The sequence below is a fragment of the Schistosoma mansoni genome, chromosome 7, assembly GCF_000237925.1.
Source record: "Schistosoma mansoni strain Puerto Rico chromosome 7, complete genome".
In the NCBI taxonomy this organism is placed as follows: domain Eukaryota; kingdom Metazoa; phylum Platyhelminthes; class Trematoda; order Strigeidida; family Schistosomatidae; genus Schistosoma; species Schistosoma mansoni.
The window spans coordinates 2,782,371-2,801,299 of record NC_031501.1 but is presented as its reverse complement, the minus strand read 5'-3'; the positions used below and the strand labels follow the sequence as shown (position 1 = coordinate 2,801,299).

The following is an 18,929-nucleotide window of genomic DNA, read 5'->3' as shown; positions in this document are numbered from 1 at the left end:
CTATATCAAGGTTTTTCGTTTATGTTTCGACTGAAGTTGATTTGCAAATTACCATATAAAATCCGTGTAAGTATACATTACTCACAAAGTTAAATGATTTCAAAAATTATAAAAGCTTCCTTATTTATAAAGGTCTGTGTCAGGAAGACACACTATATATACGCACTCATTCCTAGATAAACTGATAAACTTACTGGACAATGCACCTGGCTACACACTTGATGTCAACGTTATAGCATGCTAAGTGATGGGGTTGAATTCCCGTTAGTTCAGGTTCTAATTCAAACTACTACATGACATTAATAATTCAAGTTGGAAGTTTTAGCCAATTACTGTGCACACTGGGTCCTATTTGAAATGATACTTTGGATATCATGTGCTATTTGAAGTTTAACTTGGATACTTGTTATCCCAGTGAGAATATTTTGGAATTCGACTGTATAACCTCTTCACCTTTCACTTCAAACGTCATCGCGTTATCCACTCGGCCACTGAGTCCTGATAGCAGGTACATCCAGCTGACGAGTTCCAAATAGGATGAAACGCGCGTCCTGAATTCCACTGCTAGTCACTATCCATCTTTGCTTATAAGTAAGTAAGTATTTGCGTACATCTAGATAGTGTATAAAAGAACAAACTAGTTCGAAAAAAACTAGTATCTCTGTACAGAGTCATGTAATTCCAGGTTGGCTACAATTCTACTACACAATTATCTGGAATCTACAATAGCACTGGAGCGAACAACAACAATAGTGGGGAAAATCGAATGTAATTGACACGAAATTACAGAATTTCTTGTTAAAAACTGACAACCATACAGTAAACTGTTAATTTGCAAACTATGAATCGATTGTTTCAATCTTGATCGTTGCTTCTACAGACGTCAGTCCATCGTCTCCGATTTTACTATTCATGCATTTTCATACCAAGTACGTTTCGTTCTTATTCTTTCGTTATCGATCTGCTACTGAAATACATACTACGCCTGACCATCGTTACATACTACTTATGTGGATATAAGTAACCCACACCACAGCACTAGTAAAACTGATAAGACAAATGATGTAATTGTTATGATTTCACGTTGTTCCAAGTCGATTGCTCACATTATTTTTTTAAAATTCAAGATCCATCAAAATGCATAATGATCGTATTGTAATTGAGACTTCAACTTGGCATATTCTAACTTAAACCATTTGAAAGATGCTTCTTCGTTAGCGTAACTGAATTATAAATCAGAATCACAGAAGTTACTCAGGACTGGAAATGGACATAAAATATAGGTCTAGCTCTTGCCTTCGCTCTTTTCCAATTATGTAATAAGATGTATTATACCTGAAAAATTTCAGTTTTCATTAATGCTTTTTCTTTGATAATTAGTCTAAAATGGAAATGACAAATACCAAAAAGAATTCAACATTGTCAGCTAGATCAGATCCTCAATGATGTTATCGTAGAACAATTGGTTATACTGCAATTAGTCAGTCTCTTATCGGTATATAAGCATACTATGCGGATTGCCTCGATATTGCCTTACGTCACAAGCATTATTTGCAAAGATGAATGGTGGTTAGTGGTGCAATCTAGGATATGCGTTCCGTCCTATTTGTGACTTATTAGCTGGATGTATGTGCGTCTCAGAGTTGATGCTCACTTTGGGACTCGAATCCACTACCATTCACTTCAAATCCCATGATGTTATCTACTTAGCTACTGATTCCTGATTAGCAGTTTGTGCAAGGGAATGAAGTTTTTAAATAATTTTGTTTTGATTTTGAATTTCAGAGTGAAGATCAACGCTGGGATGCAATTATATCAAGTTGCAGAGTCTTAAATAAGACGAAACACGCGTCCTCAATTCCATTGCTCGTCCTCATTCTTCTCTGTTTATATACCTGAATTCCGTTTTTGAAAATATTGAGCGTTTACTTTAACAGATAATCACCCTATACCGTTTTAATAAACTTGATATACTACAAATTAAACAGTCACACTATCGTACATTTCATATAGCAAGATCGTCTACGTATTTATAAACAGTTAATAGTATTAATCAGAGATGGATAGTAGCTAGCAGTGGAATCCAGAACGCGCGTTTCGTCCTATTTAGGACTCGTCAGCTGGATGTATTTGCATCTCAGAGTTGATGTTCACTCTGGGACTCGAACCCAGTACCCTCGCTTCAAACGCCGTCACGTTGTCCACTCAGCCACTGAGTCCTGATAGCCAGTTGCTTGTGCTATGGGGTTCAAACAAACAATACTAAGTGAATTTAGTTAATAGTATTGTACAAATGATGTTTCAAAATATAAACTGTCTTATAATATAACTTTCTATGACACAAAGATTGGTTCAGTTACTATGCAAAGTTTTCTCAAAAGTGTTTAACTAATTTGTCCACGAATTGTTAGTAGTGAACGAGAACACAAGTGAAGACAATCGAATGTATTTGAATACAAAATTACAGAAAGTTCTAGTAAAGTCTGAGAACCATACAGTAAGCACTTCATATGCAAAATGTCTATCAATCATCTCAAACTTGATGATTCTTTCATTTTCACACCATTCACTTTTTTGTTCTCATTTTTTTCTCTTCGATCTTCTTAACCTTCTGCCTTCAGTTATTTCACTTACGATTAATGATATATACTACTTATATTTATCGACATCAGTAGCATACATACAAATACACACCACATGTTGACTGTATGTAAGTTCAATGAAATTTTAAAGAAAATAAAAGATATAATAACTGGATAGACTTCATCTGATAGATGACTGGATTAAGTATTCAGATCAAAATTTTTTTCTCCAAATCCTCTCAAATAAACTATACTACTTAAATAAATTCAAGTATGTATATATATACTTATCTTGTGTATTTTATGTTTCGACTGGGTAACTAGATGTTTACCCAGATTGTTCACTATATCATCTTGAAAGAAGGAAAAAAAATCAAGATCTAAGAAGAATAACCATGATTTCATTTTATTGAATTTGATTCTAATCAGTTGGTAATATCTTGAAGGATTACAAAATCGTAGTCAAAAGATAAGTTAAAGTTACTTATATAACTGAGCCACTATCCATCTCTGCTTACCATACTTGTGAATTAAGGTATATCGAGGCAATACGCACAGTATGTACATATGCCAATTAGAGACTGACCAGTTGCAGTCCTAAATACATCGATGGGAAGATCCAAACAAACAATACTAAGTGAATTCATAACTGAGTTTAGTTGAAATTAATGAGAAGGCGTGACTAGTGGAGTGCAATCTGTGTCGAGTGTAAGACAGTTATCTATCTCAGATAATGGATGAACGGTCGCACAAGATCATGAACAGATTGAAGTTAAACATTAACACTATTGGATTCTTGCTCTGTGATTCATGTGGTTAAGCGTTCATGCAGAAGACTGAAATCTTAGAACCGAGTCCTGAGTAAAAGATCATTGATGCGCACTGTTGAGGAGTTTCATACTAGGACGATAACGGTTTTTCAATGCTTCCAGGTTTTCAATGATAGTCTAGCTTAGATTGATTCGTAAATTCAACTATGAAATTGATTTTTTAAAATATACATCAGTATTAGTTGAGTATGGATATCAATCTATAATCTCATCATAAATTCTTGCATTAGGAATCCATCTGTACAACTATACACTTCACTTCTGTACCAACTTACTGAAATGAGTTATTTAGAACCTAATGATTCAGTAGAATATGGGGTTAGTTAAAATAATTCTCATACAGACCTGAGCATAAAAGTGATGTATCCTTGTACAGTTATTTGATATTTGTATTCAAATAAACAATGGCATAACACCCGTAATACATTGAAGGAATTGTCAGATTTTATCAAAAAGAAAGGGCTAGTTTATAAATGTATATATATTATTAAGGTGATTTGTGTGTTTCAGCAAACCTTTCCTGTAGCATTCGCCAATGATTAACTTAAACTAAGGGACCGATAAAAGTCAGATAACATTGGACGACTGTTTTTTCTAATATACGACTTCTAAATACTGAACACCGACACCTCTATCAGGTGTCTTAGTGAACATTCAACCATAAATCAATGGGTTCGAATTCAGTACTTTGAATTTCTAACTTTATTCGATCAATTTATCGTTAACTTACCAAATAATTGAATTCGGAAATATGAGCCAATGAATTTTAAGGTTTAAGTAAGAAATTGTGACCGTTGAAACTCAACTTTAGCGAAAGTCCTACGTTAAATCCCGGAAGATTAGTCGGTAAGAACAGTTGATTTGTCCTATACCAGAGAGAAAGTGTTCATTTATATTAATGGTACTTCAACAATATCAATCTGGTCACTCAAAAGAGCTCATATATAAGCTGAAACTGATCTCTTTAGTTTAGGAAATTAATAAGGAACGAGTATAAGTACTTACTGTATAATATAATATACCATTAAAAACAATCAAAAGTCATTAACCAAAAGAGTCATTTTATTGGTTTTTGAGTCATTCCTTGCACAACACGGATCTCATTAAGTCCCGATACATCATTGAGAAGAGTTTACTGCAGTAAAAAATCATTTATGCCATAAATCACAACTAGTTCCCCCCCCTCTAAATATAGGCAATATGCTTGACATAAAATTATCAATTACTATGGTTACATGAATTTCAACTTAGAATATTACTAAAATAAACATATTCAACAGAAAATGTAGTTCTTAAGACCCTTTTCCCATGAGTTAGATCTTCAGGAACATCTTGAATCTAGTCATTGATGAGTTAACATCTATTATTTAGCTGAAGATGATTGATGTAAACTGATTTTAATTTGTAGACTATATTCATTACAGACTGGTCACAGCTAGTATATAATATAAAATCAGGTAGCATTGGACTGCACCAATTAAATTACACTTGACGGAGAAGCTTTGGAGGATGTGGAAACCTTTACATATCTGGGCAGCATCATTGATGAACACGGTGGATCAGATGTAGATGTGAGGGCGAGGATCGGCAAAGCAAGAGCAGCATATTTACAAATGGAGAACTTGTGGAACTCAAAAAAAATATCAAACAACACCAAGATCAGAATTTTCAATACAAATGTCAAGACAGTTCCACTGTATGGGGTGGAGACGTGGAGAACTGCGAAAGCCATCATCCAGAAGATACAGGTGTTTATTAACAGTTGTCTACTCAAGATACTTCGGATCCGATGGCCAGAAACTATCAGCAACATTCTACTGTGGGAGAGAACAAACCAGATTCCATCCAGTGTAGGAAGAAGCGCGGGAAGTAGATAGGACACGTATTGAGGAAAACACCCAACTGTGTCACAAGACAAGCCCTTACATGGAATCCTGAAAGCCAAAGGAGAAGAGGAAGACCAAAGAATACATTACGTCGAGAAATGGATACAGACATGAGAAGAATGAACAACAACTGGATAGAACTAGAAAAGAAATCCCAGGACAGAGTGGGTCGGAGAAAGCTGTTCGGTTGTCTATGCTCCATTGAGAGTAACAGGCGTAAGTAAGTAAGCATTGGACTGTTGTTTCGTATTAGTATGTGATTCCTTACATATATATGTGCTTAGGGGTTTTCTAATTCACCTCAAAATCTCTGTACATATTATAAGTGACAATATTATAACAGAAGCAAATGAAGTCAGAGTAGTTACCGGATACCAATTAAAATCATCTAATCTAATTACTTAGATCTAAGTACATAAATTAACAGTTGAATAGAATGAATGAACTATCGCTTATATTAGTAATCTTATTTAATGAGTGTTTATGAAGATGCTACTCGGAAAGAATCTCAGCATAACAATTAAAATGAATCATTCCAGTGTTCAGTATTCAATTATATTAAAATAGTCATAAAAATTATTTGGTTCCTGTCACTATTTAATTCCATTCAAGCTATTCTATTACTATTGAAAATCTGGAAGCACTGGACTACCGTTTAATCCTAGTATGGGATTCGTCAGAAGTGCGCATCCATGACCCCATTCGTTGAATTTCAAACACAGGACCTTCTATCTCGCGCGCGAACACTTAACCTCTAGACCACTGATTTGGCATTCAACGACGTTACTATCTAATTTCAACCAATCTGCAAGATTACGTAACCATCTTTCATTATCTGAGATATATACCTATCTCTATGTAACATGAATTAGCTCCACTGGTTACTGCTTTTCAATAGTTTTCAATAGTGGTCTAACATCAATCGATTCATGATCTGAATCAAAAACTTTATAATTTCCAAAACCCCATACTGATTATTCTACTAATATTAAATATCAAAGTCTGGGCAAATAGCTAAATTATTTTGTTAAACAATTGGCTATATCAAAGCAATACACATTGGATACATTTATTCTAAATAAGACTGATTACATTTTAATTACAAATATCATCAATCGGATAATTTACACTAGTTTTCCAATAATTCATTTGCCTTATAGTCACCAATAGTTTCTGACTTCATTGTTTCTACATCTCCATAACAATTACTTTCTAAGTCCGATCTTTCCTCCTTGATCTTCTTAACCTTATGCTATCAGGTATTCTATTTCTAATTTGTGTTATATACTACTTATATTGACATAAAATCATTATGCGAAGTATATTTTTACTGGAGACTTTCCATTCTTAACTGACAGTTCTCAACTAAGGCAGAATAGCTGTCCTGTTCATTTCGGACAACCATAATAATCATTTCAATTTATTTTCAGTGTTTAAGTGAATAGTATTTTAACACTTGAATTCACGAGTCAATCTAAGCTAGACCACCAGTGAAAACCTGAATGCATTGAGTGTTCATTTCGTCCTAGTATGAGTCTCTTCAGCAGTGGGGATCCATGATCTCATACTCATGACTCGAATCCAGGACTTTCGGTTCCGCGCTCGAATCCTTAACCTCTGGAGTACAGAGTTAGAATCCAGCTTTGTTAATGTCCAACTTCAATCGATTCATGAATAGTGTTAAACTTTAACACTGTTTTGAATATTAAATAATGGATAAATATTATAGACTATTAATTTTTGAGAGATGTCGCCTGTTTAAAAATTGGTGTCTATCAAACCCTTGTACTTAGGCACTTTCCTAAAATACTTACAATCAATCGTGAATTGTATCATCAAGGCATCACCATTGTGGTTAGAATATTTTTCTTCTAATTGTCTGTGTCTTGATAAAACATAAAATGATTATTCTAAAAATGCATATGTCAAATATGGTTGTGGTTTATGCTACTTATATTGGCAGACATTAGTAGTATGTAATATTAATTAAAAGTGTTATACCTGTCAACAGAAAGATAAGACGATCGAATTAAAATAAGCAGAAAGGGAAATAAAAAGAAATTATGAATTGGAAGAATCATACACCATGTAAAATCCAATTATTGGAAGATTTGCAACCGAAGTATTTATTGTATGGTTCGCATTTGTTGTTTAATACAATTGTTGCTATGGTCATTATTATTATTATTGGCTTATGAGAGTCTATGTTTGTTTGATAATTGCTAAATTCAATAACACTATTTAATTTCAGTTAGGTAAATGAGATAGCACTGCAAAACTACATGGTAAACGGTTTCGCCTTGGAAACTAACAGTTTTGACTAGTCTTCACATGGTAACTGAACAGTTATCACAAGGTCATAGAAGAATTACATATTTTACTTAATTTTGAGATTATTCAAAAAACTCTTACCTATGATTCTTAAATAAAAGGGATGAATATAACATTATTCACATGATTAGTTCAATTTCTCCTTGTATTACATCAAAGTCATTGCTAAACGTTAATAATTAAATATTCATTCAAGTCATGACCTATTAAATTCTACTAGCAGCAGCCTCTGCAGCAGTGAGCCTCAATATATATATAAGGGAAAAACCAAGATCCTTCAATACAACACATAGAACACCAATCAAATCAATCATACTGGATGGAGAAACTATAGAAGATATGAAAATCTTTCACGGACCTGGGAAGCTTCATAGACAGTTATTAAGCATAATTAACATATGTACTAATCATTTAAGTTGATATGAGTGAAAAAGAAATATTATTATTCCAGTTCGACTGTATAGGACAGAAACGTGAATAACTACGAAAGCAACCATCTACAAGAAAAAAGTGTTTATTAACAGTTGTCTATAAAGAATATTTCGAATCCTTTAGGAAGAGAACAAACCAGATTCCAGTGGAATTATAAATCAGGAAGAAATGCTGGAATTGAATAGGACACACATTGAGGAAAGCAGCTAACTGAGTCACGAAGCCAGCTGTCAATTGGAATCCTCAAAGCCAAAAGAATAAAAGGAAGACCAAAAAAAACACATTACGTCAAGAAATGAAAACAGATATGAGAAGAATAAACAAAAAGTAGATAGCACTAGAAAGGGAGCCCTAGGACAGAGTGTGTTAAAGAATGCCGGTCGACGGCCTATGCTCCATTAGGGGTAACAGGCTTGAGTAGTTAAGTATTCGATATATATATTTATCATCTATAGTTGTACTAGGCAAATGAAAATATAAGCCATTCATAGTATATATCCATGCACATATATATGTTCAATAGTAAGTTATATAGATAGATAGATATATACATATTTATAAAAAGAACGTTTAATAAATTACATAATCATTATATCTGGTTACTTTTAGTTATCATTTAATTTACTAGAAGATGATGTCTGTATTATGATTTTGATTATTTATATATATATTTTTGATTGGGGCATTAACATTGATGCTTTGATGAATTTCAATAGGGTACTCTTGCATCATCTTCTTGGAACATTCTATATTCTTCCATTCGGAAATCACGGCATACATGTATGTGTATATGTGTAGATGGGTGTTTCTGAAGTAAAAATTATACATTTCCAAAATTTTGAGTGTACAGTCAAGATTGGAGCATAATCATTGATGGTTTGAATTATTTCAATAGAATCCATTTTCCTTCATCTTCTTGGAACATTCTATATACTTCAATTGGGAAATCACTGGATATTTGTATTTGTATATGTAGATAGCTTAATTAAACATCATACTTTTCCAATATTGTCTATGTATAGTCAACATTGGTTAGTTCAATTCAATCTATATAATCTTAAGTTACATTTACTATGAATCTTTGTAATGGATATTAATCAATAATTGTAATTACAAACAGTATTCGTTCATTGTATAATAGAAACCATAAATGGGTGTTTACTTTTTAAGTAGTATATATGATTGTTCTATAAATGATTGATCATTTTGTCAATGTATCAATAGAATTCATTTTCCTTCATCTTCTTGGAACATTTTGTATTCTTCCATTCGAAAATCACTGGATATATGTATCTGTATATTTAGATGGTTTGTTCTCAAGTAAACATTATACTTTTCCAATATTGTCAGGGTACAGTCTTTGTAATGGATACTAATCAATAATAGTAATAGTTCAATATATAATGCAAACCATCAATAGTATTTACTTTTAAGTAGTATATATGATTGTTCTATAAATGATTGATCGTTTTTGTCAATGAATCATTATTATTGATATAAACAGTACTACTACTACTACTACTAACATCATTATTAGTAGTAGTATTAATGATATGAAAAATATTTTAAACAAGTAATATTTTTAAGTAGTATATAACATGTTTGACGAAATTTTTTTGAAAATAATGAATAAAATACAAAATTTAATGCAGCATTTATAATTAATAAAACATTTGATATATTAGAATAAATTAATAGGCACTTTGTTGTATATTGTGTTGATTGTATTATACCAGCATTAATTAAATTGATAGTTATTGTTGGTACTATACTTGGTAATTGTAATAATACAAATGCTATAACTATTGTAATTAACATTAATGTTATACGTTGTTGTTCACCTAATTTATTACGTTTTATTGTTATTATAGGTAATAAATTAGTTTGATATTGTATTGGTCTAAATGATTGTGTTATACCAGATGTTATTCCTATTGTTGTTCTCATACTAGCTTCTAATGCATCACGTACAATAGCTGGTATCATTTGACTTGTTGTTGCTTCTTGATTTAATTGTACAAGACTATATTTACGTCCATCATTATTATTATCATTATTATTATTATTATTACTATGTAATAAATCGATATTTTTCGGATCATTTATCATATTGATCGATGTATTATTAGTATGATTATTATTATGTTTAATCAATATTTTACGATCTTGATTAGCTTTCATAACTGAACGTATTAATAAACTATTAAATATAATTAATAATATCATTGGTAATATAATAAATATAATTTGATTAATATAATCATAACCAATTTTAATTAATATAATATTAATATTTGTATCAACTACTATATATTGATTATTGATGGTTACATTTTTAGTATTACTATTTAAACTACTATTATAATTATAAGTAGTATTATTATATATGATTGTTTTTTTTAAATAATCTGGTAATGTTAATATAAAACAACTAATAAATATAATAATAATAATATAAATCGCACGTTGTTTATTACAATATTTTTTACTTATAATTGGTAATGATATAACAATATAACGTTCTAATGTAAAACTAACAGTAAGCCATGTAGTTATATTACTAAATAGATTAGCAGTACCATGTATTATAGTGATACTATATGCATAAATAGTAAATTGTTTAATATATGGATATAACCATAATGAAAATAAATATGTAAATAATAAATATAATAAATCACATATAGATACAGCGGTTAAATAGATATTCGTCGAAGAATTCATCCATTCTCTTGTCAGGATAATAATATTAATAATATTCGATAGAATACCAATCATACATAAGATAGGAGTTAATATTTTACCACATATTAAACGCATTATATTTAAGATATTATCTAAATATTCTATATTGATATCATTATCATGATTAGATAATGGTATAGGTATAATATAAGTAGTATTAGTTGTAGGATTAGTAGTATTGGTAGTAGTCGGAGTAGTTGAAGTAGTCGAAGTAGTATTCGGATGATGATGATTAAATAAATATAGATTTGTATAATTAGACATTATGTAAATGTATATATATAAATGGGGGATACAATGGATTCAAGATATTTTGTTTGTTGCCATGGTAATTAAAAGAGAGTTTATGAATTTCAAAAATAAGTCCTTTATTAAATGAGAATAATAATTCGAATTCAATATATACGACGGTTAAATGATTGAATCTTTCAATTTAATGATACATTTGTATATTAAGGTATTGATATTGACATTTATAGAAGGAAGTCCTTGTTTGTTTGTTTGTTTATTTGTAGTTGTGTGTTGTTTATTTTTTTTTATTGTATCTTTGGTGATTATGTAATAATTGCATAGTAATTTAAAAGGATAATGATAAGATTGAATTGAAACTTCATTTCTTATATTCATAGACTATAGTCTATGAATAAGGAACAAATCAAATGAAGTACTAACTTACAACTTATATATACATAGATAGATGAATGGATATACATAGAATATATATCCAATGATGAAAATCAAAAACCTATTAGATTGTATTATAGGAAGATTATCAGTTAGGTTAAGCGCCTATAGAAATGGAATACAAACAAACAAACAAACAGGGAAGGGAGGAAGGAATGAGGGGAGTAAACACACACACACACACAAATTCAAGTACATGTGTATATCTTTTATTAGAATAAATAAATATGATCTTAAAGTGAGTGTAATACAATAAAAAAAAAGAGACATTTCATGGTGTCCACCAATGAAGTTTCATTATAATAATGTCTGTATTGTATAATATTAGTAGTAGTAGTAGTAGTAGTAGTAGTAATATAAGTAGTAAATAATAAACGTAACAGAAAATTATCAGAAGGGGTTTTGTGGAGATTTTAGTAATTTTATAGAGTTCAGATCATTAGTCAATTGAAGGTAGACCACCATGGAAAACCTGGAAGCACTAGACGGCCGTTTCGTCCTATTGTGGGACTCCTCAGTGGCAGTGCGCATCCACGTTCGATGTCGACTCAGTGGTCTAGAGGTTAAGTGCTCAGGCGCGAGACTGGTAGGTCCTGCGTTCGAATCTCGTGAGACTGGATCGTGGATGCAGACTGCCATTGGAGAGTTGAATATCATTTTTAATAAATGAGTTAGAATTTTGTTGTCGCTAAATGAATGATACTAGTGACTAGTTTTAACGTCGATTCCCTGGAGTTCTAGTAAGAAGTCGTGATCAGTGGAGTTCAACTGTGTTGAGTGTGAGGCAGTTATGTGGGATGATCGAACAATATCATGGATTAGCTGAAGTTAGACATCAACACTGTTGCATTCCGGCTTACTTGCTTACAGGTTAAGTGTTCAAACGTAAGATCAAAGATCCTGACTTGGAGTCCCTTAGGTGCATGATCTTGGATGTGTACTGTTGAGAAGTCCTATACTAAGACGAAATGATCGTTCAGTGTTTCCAGATTTTTAAAAGGTGTTCTAACAGCAATCGATTCATGATCATAATCTAAAACTAAACAATCGTCATAACCCCATACTGATAAAACATTTAATCACTCCAGAACATAAAGTAGAATAATCAACAACATCGAAATAATCATTATTCCTACAATTACAGTCTATAGGTGACATACTCACTTATTTACTTACGCCTGTTACCCTTTGTGCAGAAGCATAGGCCACCCACCAGCAGTCTCCATCCAACCCTGTCCTGGGCAATACTTTCTAGTTCTTTCCAGTTAACATTCATCCTTTTCATATCTGCTTCTATTTCCCAGTGTAATATGTTCTTTGGCCTTCCTCTTTTCCGTTTTCCCTACGGATTGCCTCGTGATGCAGTTTGGTGATTTCTTCAATGTATGTCCAATCCACTTCCAACGTCTTTTCCTAATTTCCTCTTGAGTTGGAAGCTGGTTTGTTCTCTCCCATAAAACGCTGTTGCTGATAGTATCCGGCCAATGGATGTTGAGTATTTCGCGTAGACAACTATTTATAAATACTTGTACCTTGTTGACGATAGATTTAGTAGTTCTCCACGTTTTAGCTCTGTACAGTAAGACTGTCTTGACGTTCGTATTATAGGTAACATAGTCTAGAAGAGATAAGATATATCAACATATAAATAGTATAAACATTAAACGCAGCTAGACTATTTCCTTCCTTCTTATTTATTTAGTATTTCTTCTTTTATATAAAAGTTTTCCAATTTCATTTAGCTTTAATTGTAATCGAGAAAAGAAAAAATCTATTCTAGTAACTAAGTCATTATCATTCACGTCATTATCTGGTTAATTGTTACCAACATCTATACAGTAGTAAACTAATTAAAACTATTTTTCAATAATTACTTAGCTGATGTGTACTTCTACATTTGAATGAATAGAAATGTCGTTTTCTTTTTGTTGTTGTTGTTGTTTTTAGTGTAATACACATTGAAATAACGTCCAATTCACTTTAACAAGAATTAGATTTTCATTAAACTGTGTTAAAAGAATAGTGACCCATTCAATTTCCTATTTTACAATTGAAGTCAAATGATGAATGCCACAGACATAGTAAAAAAGTATTATAGTTCAATTGGATGATTTTGGTAGAGATCTAAAAGACAAATTGTAAGTTACATATATGTTACCAGGTTTTCCATGGTGGTCTAGCTTCAATTGATTCATGATTTCAACTATAAAATTACTGAATTCTCCATAAAAACACTCCTTGTGACGATAATCATATGCTCACTAGTGAATGGCTTCAAGTGATATTTCCTGGAGTTTTAGTGAGAAGCAGTGACCAGTGGAATTCAATTCAACTAGGTTTGTTGTGACATATCAACTCGGTGAAGACAAGGGTGGACGGTTTCTCAAGTACGTGGATTATTTAAAATCAGGCATTAACGCCGTTGGACACCGGCTAAGTGGTATAGCGGTTAAGCGCTCGCGTGCGAAACTGGAAGGTCCCAGGTTCGAATCTCTCGAGGCGGGATCATGGATGCACACTGCTGAGGAGTCCCACGACAGGATGAAACGGCTTTCTAGTGCTTGTAGGTTTCCCATGGTAGTCTAGCTTCAATTGAATCAACTATAAAAATCTACTAAAATCTCCACAAACCCCCTTCTGATAAGTTTCTTTTTCTTATTTCTGACGATAAATAATGAGTGATCACCAGTTAGATTTTATTGGTTCGGGAATTGATATCTGAATAAGGTACATTCTTTTCAATGTATATTGCCAACTACCACAATGTCTCTGACTAGTTTCTTTTGTAACTAATACAACGAAAGGTTGTACACTTTTCACAAACTCACCAGAATAAGTTATTCATTCATTGTTATAATGATCTGTTAAAACGAGCAAGCGTAAACAGATAACTTGTTGAAATATCTAGATGGTAGAAACAGGTAGTCCAGATATTCAAGCAGGTCACCGTATTATCGGTCTATCAAGGAATTGTAAAATAAAGTTTCATACAGTTTCATATAATGAAAACCACCAGCAATTATCAAGAATCGTATTACTTGGCTTTTAAATGTTTGTTACATTTCTCATCAACCATTTATAACCCTATTCAGACTATTGATTGCATCTATTTTTCAGTTTTTTAAATCATAAATTCCTTTGGTTTGTCCGATTACCACAATAGAGTAGTATTTCACTTGCTGTTGTTTACTTGTATCCTTCCATTGTTATTTAGGACTGCAATTGATCAGTCTCTTGTTGGCATATGTGCATCCTGTGTGGACTACATCGAAATTGCCTGAAATCACAAGCTTTATGTGCTAAAATGGATCGTGACTAGTGGTAGAATCCAGGACGAGCGTATCGTCCAATTTGGGACTCATCAGCTGGACGTACCTGCATCCACTTAGCTACTGAGTCCTAACAGCCACCTGCTTGTGCAACAGGGTGAAGTTTAAATTCACATGATGTTGTTTACTTGTATCTTCCCATTGTTATTTAAGACTGCAATTGATCAGTCTCTTGTTGGTCTTGAGTCCTAGAGTGACTGATCATTTTCAGTCCAAAATAACAATCTAAAGATGCAAGTAAAAATCAACAAATGAATATAACTTTACCCCGTTGCACAAGCAAATGGCTATCAGGACTCAGTAGCTAAGTGGATAACATGTTGGCGTTTTAAAGCGAAAGGTAATGGGTTCGAATCCCAGATTGAACATCAAATTTGAGATGTAGGTTTATCCAGTTGACGAGTCTTAAATAGAACAAAACGTGCATCCTGGATTCCACTGCTAGAGTACTATTTCCTTTACGATTATCAATACATGAAATTTGAATACATTTCTCCTTATTGATTATTTCTATTGTATATTTAAATGTTCAATATACAAAATTTAGGTCAATTTTTACACTTCCCGGAACATTCGAAAAATAAATGAGACTTTATGTAGAATACTCTAAGTTGTTATAGTTTCTATGACTAAAGTATTTTATACTTCAATGAATTCATGTTAAATTAATCTATCAGAATTTGATTATGAAAGAATAAATAAAACTTTATAGGTTAGTATAACTATGAATAAGAATGTTAGATCTAATTCTCTCTTTGCTTGAGGTTGATTATGACATAGAAACCAACTTTGATTGATCAATCCCTGGAAAATATTTCTGTATTGTTTGTTTACACTTTTCTCAATGATGTTTAGGACTGCAATTGATTAGTCTGTTATTGGTATATGAGCATCTTGTAGGGATTGTATCAATGTTGACTTGAATCACAAGCATTCTAAGAAGAGTTGTATAGTGGCTAGCAGTTCAATCTAGGACAAACTAACTTACAACTGAGGAGGAAATTATTAAATGACGTTGGAATTGGATAGGAGATACATTTCAGAAATCATAAAACTACATCACGAAGCAAGCGCTAAATTGGAATCATGAGGGAAAACGAAAAAAAGAAAGACTGAAGGATACACTGCATTGGGAATTGGAAGCAGATATGAAAAAAATTAATAGTGAATGAGAACAAGTGTAAAGGATTGTCTAGTACGAAGTTGGATAGAGAGACGTGATGGGTGACTTATACTCATCCAAACGAAGTAACAGGCGTAAATAATTAAGTAAGTTGCAAAAATATGTTGGCTTACTCTACAGTATCAGTGTAATCTTTATGATGATCTGGAGACGCGATATTACGATGGATATCCAATGCAAACAATCTTCTGCTTTCTTGTCTCGCACCTACCTCATACTTATCTCATGAACCGCTTATTTTAATAAAGTAATCATGTAATCACTAGAGATGAATCTCATATAATAATTCAAACAGTTTGAATGACAAGTCTTAATTAGTGGACTTTTTGAACCAAATCAGGAATGTGGTTGTTACCTACCAACAGCTTTCAGTGATCGTTTCACAATATCAAAAATTATTTGGATCAAAACGTCAACGTCAGTTGAATGTTGGCTTAGTGAAAATAGTCATCCCTATGATCATTATTATTATGTAATCGGGATATAAATGTACTATTGAGATTGACAATGATCTAATTAAAACAAAATTATAAATTTCCTTTTAAGATTACCGCTTGTATGCAAATTATGTAACTTATGGATGTTTTTCTCTACAAGAAATGTCAGAATGTTTTTTGTTTGTACCTAACATAATTGATTATACATTGAATACAAATAAGGGAATGAAAACGTAGTGAAATGTTATGACCTAATCAATCAACGAGAAGTCAACTAATCATGTTCGATGTCAATGGAACAATGATTTTGTGTTCGATTGAGGTGAATACTATCAACAATGTTAATTGTGCAATGTAATTATTCTGTTTAGGTGACATAAGTGAGTTAACCTATTGTTCGTCGTTTCTGCCTACGCTCCCACTGACTGCAGCCAGGATGAAGTGAAAAATGACTTTTACAGAAAGCTCTCTGAGCTTCTTCAGAAAGCTAAGCGCTCAGACATAGTAGTCTTAGCGGGTGACTTTAATGCCCAGGTAGTCAGCTTAAATCAAACAGCAAGACATTTAGGTGGGTGTTTTAGTATTCCGGCTCAACGAACCGATAATGGTGATCGTCTGTTGCAACTATGCTCAGACAATCGTTTATTTTTAGCAAGCACTAATTTTAAGCATAAGGAGAGACATCGTCTAACATGTCGACCACCTGCACCAAACCAACGATGGACTCAAATAGACCATATTGTCATCAGTCATCGTTGGAGAGGCTCAATAGAAGATTGTCGCTCGTATTGGAATACTTGTTTAGACTCTGATCACGCTTTAATACGAGCGCGCATTTGTCTGCGCCTCAATGGACGCAGGAAAATTACACTAAGAAGACCCATTAGGATTGGACTGGAGGACGAGAAAGCCAACTGCGAATTCCGGAAACAACTGAGTTCACATCTAGGTAGTTCTGTAAACGAGACTGACCCAGATGCTGCTTGGAAAGACATACGAACAGCTGTGGAAACAGCAGTAACATCTATTAGTTATTTAAACCATAGGGCTCTAAAAAACCAGTGGATTTCTTTTAAGTCTATTTCACTGATGGATTCACGTAAACTCATCCCATCAGGCTCTGAACACGATGAAGAGCGTAGACAAATTAGATCTAGGTTAACTAAAAGTCTAAGGAACGATCGTGAGCAGTGGTGGGCAACGAAAGCAAAAGAGATGGAAAAGGCAGCGGCTGTAGGCAACACCAGGCAACTATTCAGACTAATAAAAGAAACCGGAATTAAGAAGTCAAGTGTAAGTGAGACAATCTCCGAAGAAGACGGAACCCTTATCTGCTCTCAGCCTAGACGTTTAGAACGATGGGCGGAACACTTTAAGGAGCAGTTTAGCTGGCCTTCAGCTACTGCACAACTACCCACTATTCCCAGAAAATCTGAATGGAACATTGAAATAGGCCCCCCGACCCTACTTGAAGTTCAAAAGGCTAAAAGTAATCTGAAACGAGGAAGAGCAGCTGATCCAGATGGATTGGCTCCAGAGGTCTTTAAATATGGTGGTCTAATTTTAGCGATTAGGTTGACTAATATTCTGGCTAAAATCTGGGAGACGAACGTAATCCCATCCGACTGGTCACAATCACTGATTGTCCCAATATATAAAAAGGGGTCAAAATCATCCTGCGACAACCTTAGAGAGATTAGTCTGACTGACATAGCATCTAAAATACTAGCCTCAATAATTATCAGGCGCCTAACTAAGACTCGTGAACTGCAAACACGAGAAAATCAGGCTGGCTTCAGACCTGGTCGTGGCTGTATCGACCACATATTCACCATTCGTCAAGTTTTAGAGCACAGACACGCTTATCGGCGTCCGACAATGATAGTTTTTCTTGACTTGAAAGCAGCGTTTGACTCTGTAGACCGAGAGGTTCTGTGGCAGTGTCTGTCATTAAAAGATGTACCTGAGAAGTACACAAACCTTGTGAAGGCTGTTTACTCGAACACTACCAGTCGAGTGAGAGCTTATGGCCAACTGTCGTCTGATTTTACAACCTCAAGTGGTGTCCGTCAAGGCTGTCCACTATCCTCATTTTTGTTTAACTTCATTATAGACCTGTTGCTGGAAATAACACTCTCGTCGACTGAATTTTCAGGAATTGATCTTCTACCAGGAGGTTCACTTATCGACTTAGAATACGCAGATGACATAGTCCTGTTTGGTGAAGACGCTGGCAAAATGCAGAGTCTTCTGTAAGAACTGAGTAATAATGCCAGGATGTTTGGAATGCGTTTCTCCCCATCCAAATGTAAATTGTTACTCCAGGACTGGCCTGCGTCAACACCTGAACTTAGGATAGGGAGTGAAGTAGTCGAACGCGTCGACAACTTCACTTATCTTGGAAGTCTGATCAACCCTAATGGGTTGATGTCTGACGAAATCTCAGCACGGACTCAAAAAACTCGTTTGGCATTTACCAACTTACGTCAC

The 18,929-nt window shown here is 33.4% G+C and overlaps 1 protein-coding gene and 1 non-coding gene across 2 annotated transcripts; both read right to left on the bottom strand.

Moving 5' to 3' along the window:
* Positions 1 to 1,132: 1,132 nt before the first annotated feature.
* Smp_127860 (hypothetical protein) lies at positions 1,133 to 16,218 on the bottom strand (the record flags this gene model as incomplete). Its single annotated transcript, XM_018798613.1, has 3 exons — positions 1,133 to 1,223; positions 9,764 to 10,084; positions 16,214 to 16,218. The coding sequence occupies 3 exons, from the start codon at positions 16,216 to 16,218 to the stop codon at positions 1,133 to 1,135; spliced, it is 417 nt and encodes a 138-aa protein (XP_018653537.1).
* Positions 2,148 to 2,217, bottom strand: Smp_tRNA_00474_Pseudo_TTG.1.1. Its single transcript has one exon. It is a non-coding gene (tRNA).
* Positions 16,219 to 18,929: the final 2,711 nt, after the last annotated feature.